The sequence below is a fragment of the Podarcis tiliguerta genome (genome assembly GCF_965153285.1).
Source record: "Podarcis tiliguerta genome assembly, chromosome: 18".
Lineage (NCBI taxonomy): Eukaryota > Metazoa > Chordata > Lepidosauria > Squamata > Lacertidae > Podarcis > Podarcis tiliguerta.
Window position 1 is genome coordinate 11,570,043 of NC_139551.1, and position 27,449 is coordinate 11,597,491.

The 27,449-nt window shown below is 47.6% G+C and overlaps 1 protein-coding gene across 3 annotated transcripts; it reads left to right on the forward strand.

The window, feature by feature from the left end:
- The first annotated feature begins 888 nt into the window (after window positions 1–888).
- On the forward strand, window positions 889–27,219 carry LOC310668336 (semaphorin-4D-like). Of its 3 annotated transcripts, XM_083421470.1 has the most exons (15): window positions 889–1,045; window positions 4,023–4,194; window positions 5,389–5,534; window positions 6,127–6,186; window positions 7,066–7,164; window positions 9,196–9,295; window positions 10,142–10,252; window positions 14,399–14,544; window positions 14,816–14,991; window positions 16,955–17,111; window positions 17,249–17,474; window positions 18,239–18,354; window positions 19,182–19,348; window positions 20,581–20,633; window positions 26,326–27,219. In XM_083421470.1, the coding sequence occupies exons 2-15, from the start codon at window positions 4,077–4,079 to the stop codon at window positions 27,108–27,110; spliced, it is 2,460 nt and encodes an 819-aa protein (XP_083277596.1). In that variant the 5' UTR covers window positions 889–1,045; window positions 4,023–4,076; the 3' UTR covers window positions 27,111–27,219. The 3 variants fall into 3 exon arrangements, with proteins under 3 accessions (XP_083277596.1, XP_083277597.1, XP_083277598.1); XM_083421471.1 differs by lacking the exon at window positions 7,066–7,164 and having other exon boundaries at window positions 957–1,045; XM_083421472.1 differs by lacking the exons at window positions 889–1,045; window positions 5,389–5,534; window positions 6,127–6,186 and having other exon boundaries at window positions 3,932–4,194.
- The last annotated feature ends 230 nt before the right edge of the window (window positions 27,220–27,449 follow it).

Consider the following 27,449-nt stretch of genomic DNA (forward strand, 5'->3'; position numbering starts at 1 on the left):
GCTGGGTGACCTTGGAGACCAGTTGCCACCTGGGATTAAGGAGGGGGAGAACCACATAAAGCACCTTAAGCTCCTTGGAGGAAAATGGTGGTGTATAAATCCAATAAATAAATGTAAGTATAAATAAAGGAAATAAAGGGCCCATTAATTTCCGTGGGTTTCCTCTGAGTAGGCTTTATTTAGATGCAAACCTGTATAACGCAACAAACAAACAAACAAACAAACAGGAGTGGAGAAGAACATAGAATCATATAGTTGGAAGGGACCCTGCAATAAAAAATAACGAAAGATCTGGCTTAGGCTGCTCTGAAATTGAAGGTGGCGCGAGACACCAAGACGTCAGCCCTCCTGAAAGCAGACTCACTAAAATGAAATAGATAGGTCTAACTTGGCTCCATTAATTTGGATGGTTCTACTGAATAGAAGTTTAGAAGAAATTTAATTTGGATGGATCTACTGAATAGAAGTTTAGGCTCATAAGAAAACTAATTCATATAATTATTTTTTGTTCTTGTTTTCATTATGTATTTTGTGTTCCCCCCGCCCCGTTTTTTAAATGCTGTAAACTGCCCTGAGATATATGGATCATTATCATTATTATTACAAAACACAGAATTACAGTAAGGAGTAGGGTGTAAGGAGATCACGATAATTGGCAATCTTGTTTGTTTCAAAGTCCAGAACTGAAGCCTGCCTATTGATTGATTGATTGCTTTCTTGCAAAGTCCAGAACTGAAGCACCGAAGCTGCTGCTGCTGATTATTATTATTATTATTATTATTATACTATTTACTTATTGTTATTACAAAATACATAACTGCAGCTTGGCGTAGGGACCCCAATTATTACCAATAACAATTGGTCATAATCCATTTGATGGACCGATTGTTTCGAACTCCAGAATTGCAGGGAAGCCGAAGCTCCTTTGTTCGCCCCCCGAGCGACGCGCGCGCCGGAGCTCGGAGGGGGCGGGGCCAGTGGGGGCGCAGGTCACGTGGGCGTATAAAAGCGCCTCCCCCCCGGCCGTTTCCCCCTCCCCCGCCAGGTAATTTGAGGAGGGGGGAAGCCGGCAGAGAACCTGAAGGGGAAAAGGGGGGGGGGGAATTCCTGATGATAATAAGATTGGCAGGTTTAATAATTTGGTGGGGGTGAGGGCTGAAAATAAAGTGGGGGGGGGGCGCCTGAGGGCACCTAGAAAATGGGGGCTTGTGGCAGGTGAATAAAAAGGTGGGGTTGATAAGGGCGAAATTGGGGAGGGGGCTGTAATAGGGGGGCCAATAGGGGGAAGAGCCGGAAGGGACCCCAAAGGCCCTCTAGTCCAGCCCCCCAGCAATGCATGAAATAAGAATTTGGGGCCTAGGCGTGTGTGGGAGCTGGTAAAATTGGAGGGGAGGGGCTGCCCTGAGGATAATTATCATCATGGGGGGCAGGGGGAGGCTGCAAGTGAAGACCAGGGAGGGGGTTTCCTGAGAGGAATATTTTGGGGTTGGGGTGTCTTGTCCTAGGAAGGGCGTTGTTTTTTGTGGGGAGACGCCCTTGGAGAGTTAATACGGGGATATTTGGAGGGGGGAGGGGAGATGACCTGAGGATCTGTGTGTGTGTGTGTGTGTGTGTACATACACACACACACACACACACATATATATATATATATATATATGGGTCATTACAGGACAAAGAAACAAACTGCAAAGTGATGGGGGGGGGCTAGGGTTACTTGCACTGGCGTGCTTTCGAACTGCTAGGTTGGCAGGAGCAGGGACCGAGCAACGGGAGCTCACCCTGTCGCAGGGATTCGAACCGCCGACCTTCTGATCAGCAAGCCCAAGAGGCTCAGTGGTTTAACCCACAGCGCCTATTGTGGCAACAGTAGGATTCAAGGATTGTCTCCCATGTCAGACCTCTTCAGATGAAATTCAACAACTTAGGCTCAGACCTTTATTTTGTATTGCAAAACTTACAAAGAATAATAAGAATAAGCTCTAAGTGGTTTGCAAAAAAAAATATTGAAATGATCAATAAAGCACGGTTCCAAACAACTAAAACCTTTCAAAAGGTAATTAACACTAGCAGCAAGAGATTAAAACACACTTTGTCAGCATTATCTTGCATTACCTGACATTACATATATTACATTATCTTATCAGTTTATCTCGCAGTTTATCTCTATTGTAAGGTTAATGGCAAGATAAGGACCGCTCAGAATGCCTAATGTTAATTATTTTTAAATTTTTATTTCCACATTTATGTACACCACTTCATTATGACAGAGCCCCAAAGCGGTTCACAAAAAGAAAAATTAGATTATCAATAAAAGCAATTAAAAACAGGTATTCTTAAAACATTTCAAAGGTGATTGAAATCAACAGTAGCACTAAAAACAAGGATGCACTTAAGTCCTACATTTCTGGAGAGGCTTCCTAAACAAAAAATATTTTAAGCAGGTTCCAAAAAGAGTGCAGTGGAGTTGCCTGCTGGAGGTCAACAGGCAGGGAGTTCCAAAGTGCAGGTTCCACCACGCTAAAATTGCTGCCTTCCTACAGCTGCGGCAGGAGTTTTATGTGGCACTTGTAACCATGTTATGGGTCTGTTCTGAGTATAAGCCGCCCAGAGTGGGTGGGGCATAATTTTATTACTACTACTACAACTACTATTATTATCATTGGAATTTGTTGGATACCACCTCTGGAAAATGGTATCCAACCAGCTGCACAAATATAAGCCCTGGGACACCTGGCTTGCCAGTAGTAGATGTGAAAAGGATTTAGGGGTCTTAGTAGACCACAAGCTGAACATGAATCAACAGTGTGATGCAGCAGGGAGAAAATTGAATGCTATTCTAGGCTGCAGCACCAGAAGTCTTGTGTCCAGGTCAAGGTAAGTCATTGTACTGCTCTGTTCTGCAGGTCAGATCACACCTGGAGTCCTGTGTCCAGTTCTGGACGCCACAATTTAAGAAGCAAAAATGGTGATTGGTATTTGTGTGTGTGTAAGGGCTCTGTCCTATGTCACGCTGGCCACGTGACCCGGAAGTGTCTTCGGACAGCGCTGGCCCTCGGCCTCTTTGAGTGAGATGGGCGCACTACCCTAGAGTCTGTCAAGACTGGCCTGTACGGGCAGGGGTACCTTTACCTTTACCTTTTAAGGGCTCTGTTCTAAAGGTAATAATAGGGTGGCTAGGACCCGGGAGACCTGGCTTTGGATCCACACTCAGCCATGAAGCTCCCTAGCTGCCCTTGAGCCAGTCACTGTTTCTCAGCTGAATCTGCCTCACCGGGTTCTTGTGAGGATAAAACAGGGGGCAGGACAGAACCATGCACAGCTTACATACAAATGCACCGGCTACACTGGCTCCCAGTGGAGTACAGGGTCACGTTTAAGGTGCTGGTTTTGACCTTTAAAGCCCTATGCGGTCTAGGACCCTCGTACCTACGGGACCACCTCTTCTGGTATGCCCTGCGGAGGACCTTAAAGTCCACAAATAACAACACTGGAGGTCCCAAGTCGCAAGGTGGTTAGATTGGTCTCAACCAGGGCCTTTTCAGTACTGGCCCCGACTTGGTGGAACGCTCTGTCCCAAGAGACCAGGGCCCTGAGGGACTTGACATCTTTCCGCAGGGCCTGCAAGACAGAGCCTGGCCTTTGGTATGGATTCAGTCTGACCCTTAAGTTTCCCTTCCCTTAGGGTTTTGATCTATGGGCTAATTTTAAAATGAGGCTGCATTTTAAATTGTATTTTAACCCGTATTTTAATAAACTGGTTTTTTGTTTGCTTGTTTGTTTGTTTGTTCTCCCCCCCCCCCATTATGTTTTATTGAAATTTTATTGGTGTTAGCCACTCTGAGCCCGGTCGTGGTTGGGGAGGGCGGGGTATAAATAAAAATGTATTATTATTATTATTATTATTATTATTATTATTATTATTAGAAAGAAAGAAATTGTCTAGGGTTTATTGTAAAGTCCACCGTAGAGACTGCAAACATTGCCGTATGAAACCTTTGAAACCGTCTTTTGCACCTCAGGTTGTTCAAGGCTACTGAGCCAACACGGGAGAGACTGCAGGACTCTGCAACGAAATGTCGGGCGTCATCACAGCCTTCTTTCACCTTCTTGCCCTCTGGGGGACGATCCAGTCACTCAACAACACACAGGGTCTTCTGGACTATGTACCAAGAAAAACGGTGGTGTACCACTGTGGGTGTCCCACGACAATTGTTAATGAAAAGGGTGCTGAGGCAGTCTGTCGGACTCTGTCAGCCTTTGCCAACCTGGTGCCCTCTAGAGGTTTTGGACTAAAACGCCCATCCATTGGAGGGCACCAGCTGACAAAGTCAGGGCTAGGGAGACCTGATACAACAGGGCAACTTCTTATTTTCTTAGAAGGGATCGTTTTCATTATTGTTATAGCTGGGGTAACAGTGCATATTAGAAACTAATAAAATGTAGTATTCAGATAATATTTGTATATGAAGGGAAAATACAAGCTTCAGAATTGTGCCAGGCAAGGAATTAATGGGTTAGTTTATGCAAACCAACCTGGCCAGGCTAGCTAAGGCTAGCTGTTAAGGAACAATGGGGAACCAAGTACTGAGCTATTAACAATTGTCTGCTCACCCAGGAGTGGTCAGAACTGGCAGGTTGCCAAGGTGGTGGTGGGTGTGACGTAACAGGAAAATTTGTACTTTTTGAAATCTAAATGTTTGCTGGAGGTGGAGTGTAGGGGGGACAAGCTCCTCCTGAGGTGAGAACGCTGTAAGGGCACATGAGTTGGGTCCATAAAAGGCTGGAGGCCACATAGGGTATTGCCCCTTCTGTATTCTAAAGTTATTTACATCAGGTTGAATCCGGAGACTTGCATTTGTTGAACTTGGGCCCCACCAAAATCAATGTGAACATTTAGGCACAGCAGAACCTGAGTCCCATGCATTTCCATGAGAAACCTGGGGCAGCTCACTTAGTCTGGATTCAACCCATCACCTGTAGACCAATTTACCACTTTAAAATGCCCCTGGCAGGGAATAAAACAGAAAAGCAAAGGGTTGGATCTTTGTTCCACACGGAGTAGTCCCACCAAAAGAAAGCAAAGCAAGAGAAACTATATAAGTAAATCTCTCTGTTTTGCAGCAGATAGAATTATTATATGATATATAATTCTACATCAGATCATTATGATTATAGTGACAGTAACGTTCGCAAATTTTTAATGCTATTACGTACTATAAGCCATTTTGAGCTCTATGTTGCTGGGAAAGTGGAATGCAGATACCCAAATAGCCATTTTCAAGTCATGTTTAGGCCTTGTCTTCTCTCTTCCATTTATATTCCATTTATATTTCATTGTACACAGGTTGTACATTGACAGTAAAGGCATCATTATTATTTTTATAGCTGATAATTTTAACGTTTTTTGGAAACAAGGACTGTCCCATTTTTCCACCCTCTTCCTGAGCGAAGAAACCAACATTTTGTATGTGGGAGCCAAAGGCTATATCCTTGCTTTGGACTTGAGTGATATCTCTAAAGAAATAACCAGGGTATGTAATATTAATTTATTATTATTTCATTGTTTAAAATATTCACACTTGTGTGCCTTTCAGGAGACTTTTTGCAAAGAAACCAAATTGACAGATTATTTCTAGTCCCTTGTTTTCTTTTACTTTTTTTTAAAAAGCCTAACTTTTTATGTCAGGGCTGGGAGGTGGAAAATAGGAACCTGCCTTGCCCCAGGTGAGATGACTTGTCCATTTAGTGCAGTATTGTCTACTCTGACTGGCAGTGGCTCTCCAGACTGAGAGAAGGTCTATCCTATTAACCTGTTATCCTTTTACCTGGGACTGACGGGGAACCTTCTGCCTTTGTGGCATGGGAGTGAGCCCCCTTGCAAGGCAAGCCGCTGGAAGATCATCTATGGGTGGGCGAATATGCCCCAAAAATGTAACAAAAACAGCTCTGGGCAAAACTGGAAAAAAGCTCAACAACTTTGCCCCCAAAAGTAAGCCTAGCACTTCCACTTCCAGCCCAGGAAGTATTCAGCTAAAAGCAGTGGTGACTATAAAGTAGAAAATGGAATTGGTCTGCAGTCTCCGTTCACTCATCTTAATGTTTCATTTGCTTTTGGGTTCCCAGGAGGCCTGGTTTGCCCCAGAGAACAGGAGACTAGAGTGCCTTCGACGAGGAAAGAGTAAAGTAGGTCTTGGCCGTGGTGCTTCTGGGTCACTTTAGCAATGTGGGTCTCTGTCCAGGGACAGGGTGCAATCCACGGACTCCAACTGCCCTCCCTGGAGACGGTAACTCTCCGGAGGCAGATTTGGGACCTCTGGCTGCAAATCTCTTAAGACCCTCACCAGGTTTAGGAAGCTGCCTTATACACTAAGTCAAACCATTGGTCCATCTAACCCAGACTGGTGACTGGGAGCGGCCACATAACACCAGTCCTAAGGAGCTACACTGGCTCCTGGTACATTTCCTAGCAAAATCCAAAATGTTGGTGCTGACCTATAAAGCCCTAAATGGCCTCGGCCCATAGACCTGAAGGAGCGAGGGCCTTCTGGTGGTTCCCTCACTTCAAAAAGTGAGGTTACAGGGAGCCGGGTAGAGGGTGGCAAGATGGGACAAGGAAATAAACAACCATAAGACTTTCCCAAGATATCTGAAGGGATATCAGTAAGTTTTTAATGTTTGATATTTTGCTGTGTTTTGGTTCTGTTGGAAGCTGTCCAGTCAGATGGCCAGGGTACAAGTAATGAATTATTATTATTATTATTATTATTATTATTATTATTATTATTATTATTATCATCATCATCATTATTATCATCATCACCACCATCAACATCTACACTGACGGGCAGTGGCTGTCCAAGGCATCTCTCTCAGCGAGTTGCTGAGTCTTTGAATGAATGAACAAATCCCTGCTATCTCCAGTATTGTAAGTCAGGTGACTTTTGAGTCTAGACTTGGCTGCTTAACTCCAGGAGCAGAATAGCTTTCTGAGCTACGTGTGCTTTTGATCTGTTTATCCCTTCCCCCCACTGTTTCATTTTGTGTGCTTTTTTTTTTTTTTAGGCAGATTGCCAGAATTACATCCTCATTCTGCATAAGATAAATGACACCAGCTTATATGTTTGCGGAACCAATGCGTTTTATCCTGCTTGTCGTTACGTGGTAAGTTTGCAAAATACGCTTTGTGGAACACCTATAAGTATCGTGCCCTAGTGTCAGGGACTGGGCAGATGCAGAGGAGTGATGGAGACCACCTTCCCAGGAGCCTTCCAGAGAGGAGGAAGGGGCAGATAGTATAGATCTACAGGACTGGTTCGACACAGGGCACACCCCAGAGGAAGAGCAAGAGGGAAGAAGTTGGGAAATAATGGGAGATGAGAATCTAGGTAGCATTGAGCAGGCAGAGCCCAAGCATCAGCTGACTGTCACTGGGGAGACTCCCAGAACCCATTCCCTCCCCACAAACCAGGCATTCACTGAGAATAGCAGAGCAGAGGGATTGAAGGCAGGTGGCCCTGAACAGCAACTGTATGAGAGGGGAGGAGTCTGATGAACAGGGAGGTACGAAGAAGGGGTGTGTAGTGTGTGGAGCTTCACTCAGAGCAACAAACTTGACATGAGCCAACAGTGTGACGCGGCAGCTAAAAAAGCCAATGCAATTCTGGGCTGCATCAATAGGAGTATAGCATCTAGATCAAGGGAAGTAATAGTGCCACTGTATTCTGCTCTGGTCAGACCTCACCTGGAGTACTGTGTCCAGTTCTGGGCACCACAGTTCAAGAAGGACACTGACAAACTGGAACGTGTCCAGAGGAGGGCAACCAAAATGGTCAAAGGCCTGGAAACGATGCCTTATGAGGAACGGCTAAGGGAGCTGGGCATGTTTAGCCTGGAGAAGAGGAGGTTAAGGGGTGATATGATAGCCATGTTCAAATATATAAAAGGATGTCACATAGAGGAGGGAGAAAGGTTGTTTTCTGCTGCTCCAGAGAAGCGGACACGGAGCAATGGATACAAACTACAAGAAAGAAGATTCCACCCAAAGGTTAGGAAGAACTTCCTGACAGTAAGAGCTGTTTGACAGTGGAATTTGCTGCCAAGGAGTGTGGTGGAGTCTCCTTCTTTGGAAGTCTTTAAGCAGAGGCTTGACAACCATATGTCAGGAGTGCTCTGATGGTGTTTCCTGCTTGGCAGGGGGTTGGACTCGATGGCCCTTGTGGTCTCTTCCAATTCTATGATTCTATGATTCTATGAACATTAGATACTGAAAGGTGCTTGGTTGCCTTGCCTTGGCATCTGGAATAATAGTAAAAAGAACTAAAAAGCCTGTGTTTTCTCTGCCTTTCTGCTTTCCTGGGCAGTCAGCCAGGAGCTGTCAACAGCACCCTGACACCTCCCCTTTCTCATATAGTGTAGTTGGGGGAGGGCCATAGCGCAGAGGGGGAGCAACTGCCTTGAATGTAGAAGGTCCCCAGCTTCAAGTCACCAGTGGCACCTGCAGCTGGAGCTGGGAGAGTTTCCTGCCTGAAACCCTGGATAGCTGCTACCAGTCTGTGCGGGCGATACTAGGCCAGTTGGACCTCTTGCCTCAGTAAAACGCAGCGTCCTGTGTTAGCTCCGTTGGTTAGCTCATGGTGCTAATGATGCCAAGGATGACCTTGGCATTCAAGGGGTTCAATCCCCTTATGGTCCAAGAGGTCTTCAGTTCCTGCTTTGCAGCGGTTTGGACTAGATGATCCTTGGAGTCCCTTCCAACTCTACAATTCTATGATTCTATGTTCCATGATCTGTGAGTTCTGTTCCCTTTAAAAGCATTATTTATTTGTTTATGTTGCTTTAAAGCATATATGTCTACTTCAGAGTAACTTCTCTTAGGTTTTAACTCTAAAAAAGTGCGCAGGCAGCTCTGGCAGCTAAAACCCTGTTCTTTGAGCAAAGCTTTCAGTAGCAGAAGTGCTTGATGTTTTATTGTGTTTTTATATTTTGCTGGTAGCTGCCCTGAGTGGCTGGGGCAACCCAGGAGAGTCCTGATGGTTGAACAGAGAGGCCTGCATCTGTTCGCCCATCCCCTTCTCACCTCTTGCCCCTTCCATCCCTGCCATGTGGCCCCCTGGGGGAATGTGGGCCTCACCTTGGCTGCTGTCTCTAAACAGAAAAGCTCCGCTCATTTGGTTTTGCTTGGTTTGCAAATAGGTCATGGACAATAGGAAGCTAAAGCTGCTGTCCAAGGTGGTAGAAAGCCGGGGAAGATGCCCCTTTGAGCCGAGGACACGATACACGTCTCTGGTGGTTGGTGAGTTTTCTCATTGTCACAACACCTTCAGGAAGGAGCTGAGATCTTTCCCACTTAGTCATGGCTGCCGAGTGCTAATTGTTCCAATTAGGTGTTTGGGGATATTTTGGCTCTGTTGTGTCCTTTCAGGCCTTGAACAAAAGACTGGCTTGAAAAGGGCAATCAGAAAGCCGATTTATTTTTGTTTTGTTACACACAGCCCAGTCTGTCTGCTTGCATAAAGCCAGCCTCCCCGCCCCCCCCCCCGCCCCAGTGGACTTTCCCCAAACTTAGTCATGTCCATCCATTTCAATGGATCTGCCCTGAGTAGGGCTAAAACTGGATACAGTTCTGAGATGCTAACAGCATTTTTCCAGCTCCACCCACCTTTAATTCTTCCGTCTTGGGTGCTTAATATTTTGAATGATTCTGGGTCATGACTGTAGCCAGGATTTATGTTAGATGGGGGCCAGGACACCCACCTGTCATCATCCTCTGTCTGGCTCTGTCTAGCAGATTTGGAATGAAATGTCTTCTTTTGACCCCAAGCACTCAGAAAAATCTGTCAAAACATTTGGCTGGAAACCCAGCCAGATGGGCGGGGTATAAATAATAACATAATTATTAAATTATTATTTCAAATATTCTGGTTATTTATATTTTTAAATAAAATGATACTTTTAAGGTATTTTTATTTATTTACTTGTTTGGGGGGGGGCAGCTGCCTCCAGGCTACGCCCATGTGCTCGCTTGCCCTGCTTCTGAATATAGCCATCAGCCTGTCATACACACACAGAATACTTGCCTGTTCTCTGTAATTAGTGCCCGAGATTTATAAAAAGCCTGTCTCTTTATTCTCCTGCCCAGACGGTGCACTTTATTCCGCCACTTCAAACAACTTCTTGGGTTCGGAGCCAATTATACTACGGAGTTTGAGGAATCCTTTAAGGACGGAATTTAAAGCGTCATGGCTTAACGGTAAGTCTCTTTTTTTAAAAAAAGGTATGTAACTTTAACCCCTCCGCCAGGCAGATGTCGCCAATTAATGGAGCTTGGAGGTGCAGTGCTTATTTCGATCTCGTGATGGCATCTGCCCGCCTCTGCCTCTTGTCATGTACTGGGCCCTTTGCACATGCAATTAAATCTGCCATTGTTGGAAAACACACACCCTGCCTCAACGTCTTCTGGCGAGAAAGCGGCCCAGCAGCCAAACGCTACGTGCACAGCTTTTCTTTACATGGTAGCTTAAAAAGCAGGTTTTCATTAAAACACCAAACAGTTTTGTTAAAGGGAGATCTTTAAAAAACAAAACAAACCATCAAACCAGGCTAGTGCTGGAGGGGATGTTAAAAGTAGCACAAATCCATGTTTTAAAATACAGTATTCCAGTCCTTAGATTGAAAGAGAGCCAGGGAACTGGTGCAAAGGTTTGGTTCAGGAAAGATTTGAGTTGGGGGTGAGTAAAAACGTGTTGTCCCTGTGTCCTCCACAGTCAGGTGACATTTGCTTATGCCCCATTACTGTGCATGTTAACCCTGCAGATAGGGCTGAGGTGACAGCAGCAATTGGTGCAATGGCTAATGAGGTCACAAAGGCACACTAGAGCAAAGGGACGTCAATTTGGGCTGGCTCCTTTGCATGTTGCCTAAGCCACAGCCATCGCCTCCCCACCCACCTAGCCAGCTTCTTCTCAGCTGCACCTCTCACAAAGCAGTTGGGCAAGGACAGGCACTTAGAATCATAGAATCGTAGAGTTGGAAGAGACCACAAGGGCCATCGAGTCCAACCCCCTGCCAAGCAGGAAACACCATCAGAGCACTCCTGACATATGGTTGTCAAGCCTCTGCTTAAAGACCTCCAAAGAAGGAGACTCCACCACAGTCCTTGGCAGCAAATTCCACTGTCGAACAGCTCTTACTGTCAGGAAGTTCTTCCTAATGTTTAGGGGGAATCTTCTTTCTTGTAGTTTGGATCCATTGCTCCGTGTCCGCTTCTCTGGAGCAGCAGAAAACCACCTTTCTCCCTCCTCTATGTGACATCCTTTTATATATTTGAACATGGCTATCATATCACCCCTTGACCTCCTCTTCTCCAGGCTAAACATGCCCAGCTCCCTTAGCCGTTCCTCATAAGGCATCATTTCCAGGCCTTTGACCATTTTGGTTGCCCTCCTCTGGACATGTTCCAGTTTGTCAGTGTCCTTCTTGAACTGTGGTGCCCAGAACTGCACACAGTACTCCAGGTCCTCACCTGACCAGAGCAGAATACAGTGGCACTATTACTTCCCTTGATCTAGATGCTATACTCCTATTGATGCAGCCCAGAATTGCATTGTTTGTACTGTTTTATTGTTGTTAGCCGCCCTGAGCCCAGCTTCGGCTGGGGAGGGCGGGATATAAATAAAATTTATTATTATTATTATTATTATTATTGGCTTTTTTAGCTGCCGCGTCACACTGTTGGCTCATGTCAAGTTTGTGGTCAACCAAGACTCCTAGATCCTTTTCACATGTACTGCTCTCAAGCCAGGTATACCAGATATACCTGATCGACTGTAATGAGGGAGAGATCCTCAAATGGAGTTTGCTCTTCGTCTTCCATGCTTGTAAATGCACCGAGCATTTCTATAAAAGCTAAGGCTCTCCATATTATCTTGACCCTGGTTCCTTCCTAATTTCATTTCCCTTCGGCCTCATTTTCCGTCTTCTCGTCATAGAATCATGGAGTTGGGACCCTGAGGGCCATCTAGTCCAACCCCTTGCAATGCTTAAGGACCACCTCTCCCCATATGAACTGACCCTGATCCTGTGTTCAGCCTCTGAGGCCCTTCTTCGTGTCCTCCTCCGTGAGAGATCCAGAGGGCAGCCACATGAGAACGGGTCTTTTTGGCAGTGGCTCCCCATCTGTGGAGTGCTCTCCCCAGGGAGACTCACTTTGTGCCTTCATTACATATCTTTAACATTTCTCTATAACCAGGTCTTTGGCTGATTAACATTCCATGGTCTTTTCAGTGTGTTTGTGGGAGGGGGAATTATGAGTTTGTTTTTGTTTTATTGTGTATTTTGTGTTCTCATTTTGCATTTTATGTTGTGAAGCACCCTGTGAACTTTTAAAAAGGATGAAATATACAAATTTAATAACTAAATAAATAAATACCGCAAATGGCTTTGCCTTCCGTGGAACCACCTATGGATGCTATCACAGCCTCTCAGCCGATTAGCTTTGCAGGCTTCCCTGCTGCAAATAAGCAAGCTACAATATGGATGACCTTTCATGTCTCAACAATAAGCGCCATCTTTCAGCTTATTAAATTTTGTTATTAAATTTTTAACTTGCAATCAAGTTCCTCCCAAGGGGGCTTCGTCACCGATGTTTTTGCAATTTGTAAACGTGCTCCCCGTGATTAAGCGCTTCCAAATCAGATAATTAATCCATAAATAAAGTTCTTTAATCTGTTGACAGGCCTATTTTCACCCATTTTCCTTGCCATCAGAAAGGCTTTATTTGCTCTGCCTTGTCGCAACAGAAAGGAGATGCAAGGCAATTTAATTAATTTCTATAAACGGCCCCTTTATTTAAATGAGGGCAGGAATGTTCTCATTTAGCCTGAGTGATAACAAACTGTCCTTTCTGTGAAGGAGTAATCTAGGTTTCTTTGTACCGCTGGATGCCTGATGTTAATCTGTGCTGATTTTTGCTGTTTTGCAAGTTTCAGCACAGAAGGGGGGAGAGACCCAGGCAAGGATGCACAAAACACTTGAAATTTTAAAATGAGGGAATTCATCTCCCTGCTTTTATTCAGTTTCAGGGCCTCTTGGAAATCATTGGACGATTATGTTTCCCCTTTTTCTTCTTGATGACTGCTGCGTGCTATTTTATTGTTATTTTATTGCGCTTTATTGCCTTTCTGTACACTGCCCTGGGAGTCTTGCACTGAGTGTCGGAACGTCTAGAGGAGGGATCTTTCAAGTGCCTGATGAAGTGTGTTCCGTTCCACAAGATATTGGGAATGCAAGAAGAGCCTGACCTGACTCTTCTTAGGTTCACATGATCCATTTAGGAAAAGGGCGCTGCCCCACCAACCTCAGTCTGCCCTCACTTGTCCCCCACCTGCCTGCCTTGTTTCTTGTTTTTTTTTTTTTGTTCAGTCATTTAGTCATGTCCGACTCTTCATTACCCCGTGGACCAGAGCACGCCAGGCACTCCTGTCTCCCACTGCCTCCCGCAGTTTGGTCAAACTCATGCTGGTAGCTTTGAGAACACTGTCCCACCATCTCGTCCTCTGTCGTCCCCTTCTCCTTGTGCCCTCCATCTTTCCCAACATCAGGGTCTTTTCCAGGGAGTCTTACCAGTCTACTGTTGGCCTCCCTGCCTTCCACCCTACCCATCCCCACGGGCGCCAGGTGCCCCAACGGGAAGCCCACAAGCAAGACGGACACACAAGAGCAACTCTCCCCTCCTGAGGTTTCCCTTGCCTGCCTCTGACAGTGGCGGAAGGGCAGAGCCATCATGACTGGTAGCCATGGATAGACTTCGCTTCCTCATCCTCTTTTGAAACCATCTAGGCTGGTGGCTATCACTACTGATTAGGGCTGGGTGATACCTGGATTGCAACATCGCAGTGTATCACCAGCTAAACATTGCAATATACATCAGAATGCCTGAAATAGGGATGGAGCTGGTTTTCAGCTTTGTGATATATCAGCAGCTAAACATCACGATATGCTGATATATCACAATGTCTGAAATAAGAATGGAGTTATGTAGAGGCATTGGCTGGCTTCACTGTTTTTCCTACATTGTGATTTTTCACATGTGCGCGCACGCACACACACACACTCACACACACAATATATATATATTGCCAGGTCAAAAATTATGAAACCAATATCACAATATGGACTTCAAACTGGTTTTGGATGATATATTGATGCTATAAAATCATTTTTGTTGGGTGCTGCAGAACTCTTCTCGCCCTCCCCATTTTGGTATCAGTGGGGGTGGATTCCCTCCTAAAAGAATCATGAAGTTTGGAAGTCTGAGTGGCGAGAGTACGGTGCTTCAACTGGTTAGGATCTCTGCCCCTGACATTGAACAATAACCCTGTGTCATTGTCTTCTTCAGAGCCCACCTTCGTTCACATGGATCTTGTGCAGGAGAATGGGGCAGGCTCCGACTCGGACAGAGTTTATGTCTTCTTCACAGAAGCGGCGGTTGAGTTTGACTTCTATGACAAACTTCTGGTCTCGCGGGTAGCTCAGATCTGCACAGTGCGTACCTGGACCCCTTGATTGTCCTACCAGTGCGGGAAAAGGTCCTCCATCCCTAGGCTAGAACATGGCGCCTTCAGTTCTGTGTGGAAGAGGTGGGAGAAAGAGAAAAGGGGGTGCCAGGAAGAAAAGGACTGGCCCCATCCACTTTGGCTCTGACCCTGCCCACTGTTGGCACGAAGCTCCCCCAGCCCTGCCCAGGGAATGAGGCCCTGATTCACGGGAGGGGGAAGAGTTGCTCGCTGCTATCTTGTGGGGTTATTTTCCACAGGGTGATCTCAGTGGGAGGCGTACCCTGAAGAAAAAGTGGACCTCGTTTCTAAAGGCCACCCTTGTCTGCTCAGCTCCTGAATCAGATTTTCAGTTCAATGTCCTCCACGCCGTCTTCATGATCAAAACAACCAACTGGCGGGAAAGCATCTTTTATGGGATTTTCACCCAGCAGTGGTAAGATTTTCTCACAGCCATAAGAACATAAGACGGACGCTCCTAGGCCAGCCTCCTGTCCTCGCCGTGGCCAAACAGTTGCCCCAAAGGGAAGCCCTCAAGCAGGGCCTGAACACAAGAGCCCCCCCCCTGTCGTTTCCAGCACCTGGGATTTGGAGGCAGAGCCTGGCCATCAGGGCCAGAACCAATCAATAGCCTTCTCCGCCCTGAGTTTCTTTTAAAGCCATCAAAGTTGGCAGCTGTCACTGCCTCCTGTGGCAGGGAGTTTCATAGTTCAAATGTGTGCTGTGTGAAGAAGGACTGTGTTATAAGAATTCCAAGGTCTCAAATATAGAATAAATGTTCATAAATGCACAAGGTAAGCACACATACATCAGTAAATAAATCACATGTCCGAAATAGTTCGGGGGGGGGGGGAATCCTGATGCCATCTTGATTCTTAATAACCCAAAATATTTCCTCTACAGAAGGAAATATGTTGGAGAAACCTTTCCCAGTAGTTCTTTTCACTTACAAATCCTACAAAATCTGTTTTAAGGGCATATTTGTGTATGAATAGGGTGGGCCTCTGACCCGGATTGAAGAAGTAAAGTATTTAACATCTCAAAAGAATGGCCAGGCTGCCCAGATAATGCAGTCAAAAAACATTATCAGGTATCCTGGCAGACAGGAGAGATGACTGCACACTCAATTTTTTCTTCTGGAACCCTTCTTTCTGTGATGTATGTATGGTGCTTTTAGTTAAGTCTTTGGCTAAGGGGTTAGGCAATGTCTAAAGTACGTAAAAGTTTCTGCACACTTTGTTCTTGGTCTTTCACATCCTTGCAAGGAGGGCGGGGTACTCTGTCGCAACAGAAAAATAAAGATCTGCCTTGCTTTCTCTGGATCCTACCTCCATCCATTCTTCTCATGGGCTTAGGGGACTCAGAGCCTATTGGGGAGTTGGGCAGCAAAAGCCAACCTCCAGCTTTTCCTTCAAAAAAGGGTGGGAAACGTGCTGTTGTGAGCATAAAGCAGAAACCGCAGCCACCATAGCAATGCAGCTACACCAGCCTTCTTTGCGTGTTTTCCCTGCAACTCCCAACAGCCCAGATAAGAGCATATGGCAATGATGACAGAACTACATCAGCCACCCCACAGGAATGGCAGAAAAAGCCTCACTAAAGGCCCGTTAACATGGCAGCAGCACAAGCTTTTATTGAGGTCTTGTGAATAATTGACAAATACAGCTTAAGGGCGGCCCACATTTCGGTACCCTGGTTTGACTCAAGGCAGAAGTCTCCTTTGTGAATAATTTTCTTCCCACTGCCCCACCCTTTCTGTTTCTGACTTTTTCATACGAAGAAGCTTTGTCACCAAAGGATGATTGGGAAAAGTGGGCATCTCAAGATTGCAATTAGCGCCTGAGAAACAGTGAATGCATCATGCAGACTGTGTGGCCGAGCTGTGCTGTTGTTGTTTCCCCCCGGCCTGCAGAATTATTGTTGCCAAACCTCAGCTGGAGGCAATAGGGAGAGAAGTGCCTGTTTCTTGTAAACAATAAATTGGTAAAATAACCAATTCTTTGTTTATTCGGGAGGCACTGTAGTTCACTGTGGTGAGCCACCCGCTTTGCATACAGAAAATTCAATCTCTGGCATCTCCTGTTTGGGGGGAAAAGGTAGGAAAGTTCTCTGCCTGAGAACTTGGACCATGCTAGCTGTACAATCTTTGGGTTGTTGGCCAGCCAAGGATAAGGCAGCTTCATAGGCTGAGCCCAAATCCCCCCACCTTCAGAGATGGCTGCTTCTTGCATCTCTGCATGATTTGCTTCTTCCACTTCTGAAGAGTGGGAGGGAGTTTTTATCTTATTTGTGGGCATATTTCTTCATCAGACAAATCCTTTGGTTGTTCCAGAAGCAGGGAGGCATTCTGGAAAGACTTGGTCTGTCGCAGAACTGATTTCCTTTCCATCTTGTTTCAGGGGGAGATTGGACATCTCGGCCATTTGTGCGTTCAGGATGGAAGCTGTTCAAGACCTCTTCCAGAAAGGAAACTTCAAAGGCCCCCTTGCCGTTGAGAATTCACATGCTAAATGGGTGGTGCACAGGGGAGAGGTCCCCACACCTCGCCCGGGCGCTGTAAGTTGTCCCCCTCCCTTCCCTGGTTGGCCATCTGTGCCCCCATGTGGTAAGTGTTCAAGTGGATATCACTTGTGTGTACCAAACAGGTGAACGTCTGACTAAAAGGAATACTGTAACCATCTTCCTTTTTCTAGTGCCTCAACATTTCTGCCAGGCCCCTGGAGGGATACAGCTCTTCCCTTGACTTGCCGGACAGAGTCCTCCAGTTTGCCAGGGACCATCCCCTGATGGATGGCACCGTGAACCCCATCGGCCGCCAGCCAGTGTTGGTCAAAAGAGGCGTGCGATACACACATCTTGTGGTAGACCAAACTAGTGGCATGGATAATGCAACGTATGACATCCTTTTCCTAGGGACAGGTAGGCCAACTTCCTAGATTGGGAATCTCCAGCATGGCACAAGCAGGTGCCCGTGTGCCCTCTGCTACCTCCCATGGAGTCCACTGAAGGTCTCAGGAAACACCTCCCAAATCTGCCATGCTTGAGAGACTCTTTGCTTTTCCTGCTCAGTTCCTTCTTGTGCTGACTCGGTCTCTCTCACATCAAACACTCCCTCTCTAAACATGCCTTCCTTTCGCTGGGTGCCAAGATGGGACGGTCATCCTCCCATCTGCTCCAAACAAAGGAGAGGGGCAAAGAATTTCTTTCTTGGAGTGAGAGTGGTGGGGGCTGATGTAGGCATCCCGCCCCCCCCCCACAAGGTTGATGGGGCGGCTACCAGGAAGCAGGGGATGTCCCTATTTTCATCAGAGAAATGTGGGAGGATATGGAGGTTATGCGACCCCTGAGCCGAGGAGATAAGTAACTACACATACCTTTAGAAGACATCTGAAGGCAGCCCTGTATAGGGAAGTTTTTAATGTTTAATCTTTTATTCTGGTTTTTTATATATGTTAGAAGCCACCCAAAGTGGCTGGGGCAAGCAGTGACTTTACCAAGGTCTTTTTGGCTTCTTTATCAGATGAATAAAGCACCTTTTTAGGAGGGCAGGAGTCTTAACCTCACATTTTTCCTGCTTTTGAGTAATTTAGACCATGGTTCCTTCAAAACAGTGGTCCCTTCTCTTCTTCTCCCCACCCCATTTACTTTAATTGGGGTTTAACAGTGTGCTTGATTTTGTGCAGATAAGGGCTATTTGCATAAAGCTGTCAACCTCCAGGGGGAGATTTTCATTGTGGAAGAGTTACAGCTGTTTCCATCTCCAGAGCCTGTGCAGACACTCAAGCTGGCTGCACAAAAGGTAGGGCATCTGTCCTGATCCATCCATTCTGGTTTCTCTCAGGTACTCATCTTTCCGAAACTTCAGTTCAGCTTTCTACAACTCTGCAGGAATTTGCAGTTTATTTATTTTCAAGTTTTGAAAATCCAGTGACATTTGGGCCTGAATTTCTCCCCACGTTGACCTTTTTTGTTGCAGTTTCCCCTTTTGCAGAGCAGTTTCCCCCAGCACAATGGATTTCTGTATGTTAGGCATTTTTATGTTTAACCTGTCATGTGTCAGTTTTGTACGTGTTGCTTGGCTGGAGAACTGCAATGCCAAAACCGGAGAAACTGAAATTTGAAAGAGTGGCTGCCTTTCGGCTTGGCCTTTAAATGCTTACATGGGCTGTGCAGCATGACACCACACCTTCCTCACCGTTCACCCTTTTCCTTTCACATCCTTTTATTCATTTAGTTATTGCCTTTGCACCCCACATTTCCCTCCAGGGTGCACATGCTCCTCTGGCTCCTCCTCTAATCCCCACAACAGCCATGTGAGGTAGGTCAGGTGGAGAGGCAAGGGCTGGCCCACTGCTGCCCAAGTGGGGATTTGAACCATGGCACGCCAGGTCCTAGCCTGACACGCCTTATTCTGCCTGCCCTTTTGCGTGTATCTCTTTCATATACAGTTCAGTCCAGTGCAGGAAAGATGTCTTAGAATCAGAGTTGGAAGGGACCACAAGGGTCATTTGCCCCACCCCCTGCAACATGTCCAGCATGGAACCCCTGGCCCTGAGATTAAGGCTCTCGTGCTCCATACCAGCTGAGCTACACCGCAGTCTTGTCTGCTTGGTGCTCCCTTTCCAGGGCCTGTTGTATGCTGGGTCTGCCTCCCGGCTCGTGCAGCTCCCCGTGGCCACCTGCAGCCGGTACAAGTTCTGCCTCGACTGCGTCTTAGCCAGGGATCCTTACTGTGCCTGGTCACTGCCTCTCGGCGCCTGCATCCCCATGGCGAACCAGTCTGGGGGTCTGCGGTGAGTAGCACAACCCCTGCCCTGTGGGATACATAATAACAACAATAGCTATTAGCATTTATGCAGCATTTGAGAGGCTTTGAAAGCTGCGCCGTGCATTATTTACCATTCACTTAACATCACTGCCTCTCATTTCACTCTGAGCCCTCTAGGCGACCTCCGTGCCTGTAACTGAAACGAAGACACATTATTATTCTGCTTACTACTGCTTCCACCTCCCTGGGCTCAGTAGCAGAGCAACTGTGTGGCATGCAGAAGGGCCAGGATCCACCGGGCTGGGGGAAAACCCCATCTGACACCTGGAGAGCTACTTCTGGGGTAGATGGACCAATGATCTCTTGGTGTAAGGCACCTTTCTGTGCTTCTGTTTCAATAAGCTCTTAAGCCAAAGCCAGGAGGACTGGAATCTTACTCAAACTTCAAGGGTTGGAGCATGCAGAAGGGCCTCTGCATCTCCAGGCAAGACCAGTATTGCCCAAACTCCCAGCTGTTTTTGGACTACAATGCCAATCATCACTGACCACTTGTCCTGCTAGTTAGAGATGGTGGGAGTTGTAGTCCAACAACAGCTGGAGACCCAAGTTTGGGAAACTCTGGAGACAATCGTGAGCTAGACAAACCAGTGATATGACTTGACACACAGCAGCTTTGTGGTTTCTGTGGAAAACTTAGCTCTTTGTTCAAGACCATGAGGACTAGAATCTTAAATTTATCTGTAAAGGAAGGAACAGTGGTCTGGCTCAGTAGAAGCTCCCCTCTGTACCCCTGTGAATCAGAACCTTTCCTCAGAACCATGAGGACTAGGATTTTAGTTTATTTTGAGGGGGAGGACCATAGTTCAGTGACATGTCCAGAAGATCATGTCCAGAAGATCTCACGTTCCATCACTGGCATCTCCATATGGGGCTGGGGAAAAGCTTCTCTGTCTGTTACCAGAGACTGAACTGGGCTGGCACAGTGTGCTTCCCACCTACCAGGCTCCAGCCCTGCCTGTGTGGGGAATAAACGCTCAAGGTGAGGCTTTGAAACCCACGCACTCAGCCACACTTCAGCGTGCGCCACCGAAGCACATTGTTCTCTGCTCTCTCTTCACAGGAGAGTCCCTCAGCCATGATTCTGTGAATTTCAAGGCCAGGCGAGGATGCTTTCTGAGAGAAGTGGTTGCGCAACGCCAAATGCTTTTTCATGCCTGCATGAAGTATTCATGTTAATTCGCCTCTTCCTCCCTGCAGGGATCTGATTCAGAGTGTCAGGAATGGAGATGCCTCCAGGTGCCCTGAAGTGGGTAGGGGAATGTTTTTAATATCTATATTTATGTATTATTGTTATTATTATTTTCTTGAGATAATAGGGTCTGTGAGCAAGTGCTCTGCCTGGATGTAGTTAGCCAGTTCACAAGTGGTGCTCAGGGCCAGAGGTTAAACTGGGTAGGGTTGTTTAGTCGTTCAGTCGTGTCCGACTCTTCGTGAACTGGGTAGGGAAACACATGTAAATTTTACCTTTCTAAAGCTGGCGCCATAAGGATCCATAGGATGCCAAGTTACAGAAGGTATACAGAGCAACTGCTCCATCTGGTGCGCCGGCTGAGAGTCTGAGGTCAGCAAAAGTTTTCAGCAGGGGGCTGGTCCACTGTCCCTCAGACCTTGTGGGGGGCTGAACTATATTCTTTTGGGGGGGATGAACAAATTCCTATGCCCCACAAATAACCCAGAGATGGGTTTTAAATAAAAGGACACATTCTACTCATGTAAAAACACGCTGATTCCCAGACGGTCCATGTGCCGGGTTTAGGAGGTGATTGGGCCAGATCCGGCCCCCAGGCCTTAGTTTGCCTACCCATGCTTGAGACCTACCTGCCTGTGGACAGTCTCGCCAGAGTGGTGCATGCTCTGGTTATCCCCCACTTGGACTGCTACAATGTGCTCTACGTAGGGTTACCTTTGAAAGTGACCTGGAACCTGCAACTAATCCAGAATGTGGCTGCCAGAGTGGTGACTGGGAGCAACCGCCAGGACTATATAACTCCAGTCCTAAAGGACCTTCACTGACTCCCTGTGTTTCCAAGCATGATTATTGGTGCTGATCATTAAAGCCCTAAATGGCCTCGACCCTGTATACCTGAAGAAGCGTCTCCACCTCAATGGTCCAGCCAAAGAATCGTTAAAGAAAACAAAAGATCTCAGTTGATGGAAACCACAGGAGGGTAGAGGAGCTCTGCTCTTGCTTGTGGGCTTCTGTTTGGGGCAGCCGCATGGTTGCTATGCAGACAGGAGGCTGAACTAGACCAGGCTGGCCTGACCCAGCTGCCGAAGGGCTCTTATGATTTCTAAATGGATCCTCCATGGACAGAGCCAGACCACCTTAGAAGAGCGGCAAGCAAGAGTGGGAGAAGGCCACTGCTGTCACCTCCTCTTGGTGGGCTGCCCTTTGCGGGAACCTGGTTTTTGCTGTAAACTGCAGGAGGGGAGAGAGGACTCTGGCGCTCGAATCCTGCTTGCTGGTTTCCCGTTTGGCCACATGAGAACACAGTGCTGGACAAGAAGGGCCCCTGGCCTGATCCAACAGATCCAACCTTCTTAGGCTAAGGAACTGCTACACTCGCCCACTTTTTGTGATCAGGAGATGTGCTGAAAAGTGTGAGATAAGCTGGTGAATGATGGAAAGACATATAACCTCCCCTGCAAAGAAATAAGGACAAATACTTTCTGAAGAACGGACATCAATGCAACTTCTGGAGGCTCAATAAGCAAATTATCTGGAGGAGCACCTTCTCTCACACTCAGTCTTATTATGACATTTGTCTCTCTCTCTCTCCCCCCCCCCCCACAACTCATAAAATCATAGAATTGTAGAGCTGGGTGGAGCCCCAAGGGCCATCTAGTCCAACCCCCTGCAATGCAGATGTCAAATACACAATTAAAACATTCCTGTGCTGTTCAGGATCTGCAGGAAAAGGGCTGGGAGATGGAGGCTGCACACCCAATGGGGAAGGGAGTTCAGGCACCCATCCAGGCAGCGGGGAGGCTGCCAGGGGTTGAGATTTCAAAGGTCATGGGAGTTGGGCAGGGGAGCCACAAAACCAGAGGCGCCTGTCAGTCACAGAGCTTGAGAGACAAGTCAGATGTGAGCAGCCAGTGTGAAAAGGTCGCTCTTCAGGACAAGGCTGCAGCTAGTGTTTTTATCTTCTTATTTTGTGAAAGAAAGAAAGGAAGAGAAATCCTCATGGTATCGAAGAGAGAAAAATGCCAACCTGTTGGGCAGCATGTTGTGGCTTAAACGGCCCCAAGGAAGCCCAGGAATCCTCTGACCTTGATGTGACCCAGCAATTACCAATCCCAGCTGAGAATGCCTGCCAGGCTTCATTGCAAGGGATCGTTTGCAGCCTCTGTTTGCAGCCTGTCCAGAGCTCCAGCCACGTCAGTGCCATAGAACCCCTTTGGCAGTGCTGGATTCAACCCTGTGGAGGCCCCTAGGCAGTCTCCGCCCCCCTCTAGTGGGATAACAGTGAACTAAGAAGGCTTGGTTGTAATTTTCTTTCAAGATCAAATCAATATTATTTTGATTCGCTGTCATGGGGCCCCTAATATGTGTGGGGCCCCTAGGTCGGTGCTTATTCTGCCTATTTGGTAATCTGGAACTGCCCTTCGGAACTTGACTTTGCCTGGCAACAGTGATGTCGCAGGCAGGCGGGTGGCCAGGAGCCAGGCACCTCCTTTCCAAAGAGCCTGTTGCTTTCTCCATGGTAACGGTAATGCTGCTGTCCTCCACCCAGACAGACACACGTGCCCTCGCAAGCCTGCAGGCACTTCTCACGTGCACCCGAAATGCACTTTTGGTATCAGAGGCCATGATTGCATTTTCCTGATTTGCCACTAGTGGACACTGTGCCATCTAGTTCCCCCTACCCTGTCAGCCCTCCATGCAGCCTGGAGGTAGTCTGTCTACATTGCAAACAACTAAAGGTACAGTGGTGCCTCGCAAGACGAAAAGAATCCGTTCCGCGAGTCTCTTCGTCTTGCGGTTTTTTTGTCTTGCGAAGCAAGCCCATTAGCGGATTAGCGCTATTAGCGCTATTCGCGGTTTAGCGGCTATTAGCAGCTATTAGCGGCTTAAGGGATTAGCGGATTAGCTGCTAAAAGGCTATTAGCGGCTATTAAAGGCTTAAGGGATTAGCGGATTAGCTGCTAAAAGGCTATTAGTGGCTTAGATCAGCTGATAAGCGGCTTAGCGATCAGCTGTTAAGCGCCTTAGCGAACAGCTGTTAAGCGGCTTAGGGGCTTGGGGAAAAGGGGGGGGAGGGGGAAAAAAACCCAGGAATCGCAAGACATTTTCGTCTTGCGAAGCAAGCCCATAGCAAATTCGTTTTGCGAAGCACCTCCAAAACGGAAAACCCTTTCGTCTAGCGGGTTTTCCGTCTTGCGGGGCACCACTGTAAAGGTACCCCTGACCATTAGGTCCAGTCGTGGCCGACTCTGGGGTTGCGGCGCTCATCTCACTTTACTGGCCCAGGGAGCCGGCGTACAGCTTCCAGGTCATGTGGCCAGCAGGACTAAGCCGCTTCTGGTGAACCAGAGCAGCGCATGGAAACGCCGTTTACCTTCCCGCTGGAGTGGTACCTATTTATCTACTTGCACTTTGACGTGCTTTCGAACTGCTAGGGTTGGCAGGAGCAACAACGGGCACTCACCCCGTCACGGGGATTCGAACCGCCGACCTTCTGATCGGCAAGTCCTAGGCTCAGTGTTTAACCCACAGCGCCACCCTGTCCCTTTTGCAAACAACTACATGGTCTTGAATCATAGATTCCTAGAGTTAGGAGGAACCCTGGGGATCATCTAGTCCTACCCTCTGCAGTACAGGAATATGCAGCTGTCCCTTATGGGGATTGAACCTGCAGCCTTGGCATTATCAGCATCTCACTCTAACCAACTATCACTTAAGGGCAAATCATTACTGTGCCCCCAGAGTCTGATTTGAACCCAGGATCACAGTTGCTGCCTCTTTGGTTAATTGCGTGCATCTCCCTTTGAATCTGCTGCATGGCGACTTCTGATTTTTCCCAGAGGCACTGCATGAAAGAATTGTGTTTGGTTTTAAAAAAGCTTGCCTTTGCTCCCACAGGCACAGATTCCACCCCCCTTCTTTTGTTAGCATGAACCCCCTCCTGGCTCTAGAGAATGGGACTGAAGGCATGTTCGCTTTTTCCTTTTGTAGCCATTCTCTCGAAAGCTCCCGCCTTTAATTTTTAGCCCTGGGCTGAACCCAGGGAATTCCCGGGTGCTGGGGAGTGAATGTCAGCGGGACCAGCAACAGTGGCTTGCAGCAGAGATTGTCGGTGCCGTTGCCGCTGAGCGCATCTCGTACAAGACGGCAAATATTAAAGAGCAGAAAGCGCATTAAAATTTCAGGAGCCCCAACCCTCCGTGCAGCACATGTTAAGCAGCGCTTCCAAAGATGCGAGGGGGGGAAACAGCAATAATCTCTTCTCTTTCTCTGAGAGCGACTACGCAAATGGAAAACTCTTTCCTATAGGGGTCAAAGGGACAACGCTCACATTGGCTGTATCAATCTCAGGATCACAAACACACCTAGGCTGCCATGGCATGCCATCGCCAGAACGTCATTTATTGCTTTGTAACATCCATCTCCCACCCTTCCATCACAAACCGGGACCTCAGAGCTGCTAGCTACCACCCCAAAACCCTCAAGTGCTTGTAAACTAACAAAGCAGCCACAAATGGCAGGAAAAGAACATCAGCTGCACAGCCCAAGTCAAATCAGGTCTAAGAGCACCCTGATGAAACAGGTGCGAGCATAGATTAAATGTGCTTCTGAATACTATTGCCCTAAAAAATATTTATTTATATCCAGCTCAGCCCGGAGAGCTCGGTTAGAGTGCGGTGCTGACAACGCCAAGGTTGCAGGTTCAATCCCCACATGGGGCAGATGCATATTCCAACATTGCAAGATCTTGGGCTAGACGATCAATGGGGTGCCTTCCAACTCTATGATTCTATGAAATAACCACCTATTTAACAGGTGATTTACTGACTCATTTTTGACCTGGGATACCTCACTTGGTAGTACCGGAGACTATTAATCTCAGGGTTGTGGGTTCGATCCACACGAAAGATTCCTGCATTGCAGGAGGTGGGACTAGATGGCCCTTGTGGTCCCTTCCAGCTCTACAATGCCATGATTCTACATGTGCAAAAGGGGTGGGGTTAGCCAGCTCTGGGTACTGCTACCAAAAAAACCCTGTCCCACATTTCCTCCCGCTGCACCTCAGATGGTGGGGGGGCGGGGCCTGCAACTGTTTACAGGGTCTGTGCTCAAGGGCATAGAGGGCTCTTTTAAAAACACAAGGACTAGAAGCTTAAAGCTACCTAACGGTGACTGGGAAACTACAACTAGTCTGGAATGTGGCAGCTAGACTGGTGACTGGGAGTGGCTGTTGGGACCATGTAACACCAGTCCTGAAAGACCTACATTGGCTGCCAGTATGTTTCCAAGCACAATTCAAAGTGTTGGTGCTGACCTTCAAAGCCTTAAACAGCCTTGGCCCTCTATACCAGCCCAGACACAGGTCCAGCTCTGAAGGCCTTCTGGCAATTCCCCCACTGCGAGAAGTGAGGTTACAGGGAATCAGGCAGAGGGCCTTCTTGGCGTTGGCACCCGCCCTGTGGAATGCCCTCGCATCAGATGTCAAGGAGATAAGTAACTATACAACCTTTTGAAGATATCTGAAGGCAGCCCTGTATAGGGAAGTTTTTAATGTTTAATGTTTTATATATGCTGGAAGCCTCCCAGAGTGGCTGGGGCAACCAATCAGGTGGAGTGGGGTACTACTCCTACTAAAAATAATCATAATAAGAAGCAAAACAGTGCAAGAGCTGTAGGAGGAGGTTGGCAAGGTTGGCAAGGAGGAGGTGAGTGTAGCAGAAGGGTAACCACCTCTGGCTTCTTTCCTTTCTCAGCTCAGAACGTCAGGAGGCTCCCTGTCCCCCTGGGTAGCAGCCCACATCTCAGCTGCAGCTCTCTGTCCAACCTGGCCACGTCTGTCTGGACATTCAATGGGAGCCGCCTGCAGGACGAAGAGCCCAAGTATCTCTTCCACGCCAGGGGACTGGTCGTGTTTAACATGACGGCTTCTGACACCGGCCTTTACGAGTGCCAGTCTGTTGAGACATCCAACGGAAGAGAATTCCGCATCTCCATGTCCACCTATTTCCTTTACCTCCAGCAAGAGAGCAGCTTCGCTGTGGCTCCCGAGGGCGATCCATCAAATCGGAAGTGTGCCGTCTCTGCAGCTCCAAAGTCGCAGCCCTTGGCGTCTCTCCAGACGGAGAACCCGGCAAGGCTGGAGCGACCCCGGAGAGTCCAAGGGCTCTCGTTCACATTGGTGCTTTGGGGGGCAGCCTTTGCCCTGCTTTTCCTTTCCTTGCTGTCCTGGAACCTTTACGAGGGCCACCTCTCTCTCCCCTGGAAAAGTGTGTGGGGCAGGAGGTCAGAAACGGTGGATGTCCTTGGGGCAGCGACTCCTGAGCCAGAGCAAACAGTCTTGATTCAGGGAAGCTTGGCCACCTGTCCCATCTCCGGCTCGGCCAGCGAATCAGCCCTGCTGGCAAGCTCAGCCCAAGAGGCATGCAGCGCAAAGGCAAAGCAGACCACCAGCCTCGCCGCGGGCAGGGCGGCCTGCTGCTCTTCAAACTGCCTGGCCAACAAAGTCCAGCTCACTGATGAAGAAGGCCTTTCAGCATGACGGCCTTGGCAGAGGGTCCGCACCACGGAAATCCCACGAACTGTCCCATTGTGTGCCCAGGACCCCCATTTTCAGAGGGTTTGGAAAATAAATAAAAATGTAAAGTTTATGCCAAGCTGCCTTTCTTTAATGTTAACTCAGCAGCTTGATTCCCACGTCGTTAGGCTGCCGTTGTGTCCATTGGGCAAAACTGTGACTTCTTGTCCCTTCCTTTGCCAGGATTCCTTTCTTTGTTGCTGCTGGTCAGCGCAGTTGTCGGAAACTTGGTGGCGCATGGGGGGGAGCATGGGAGTCCCAGGGCACTCGTTGCTCATCCTCATAGCGAGTGCAGCTGGTGAG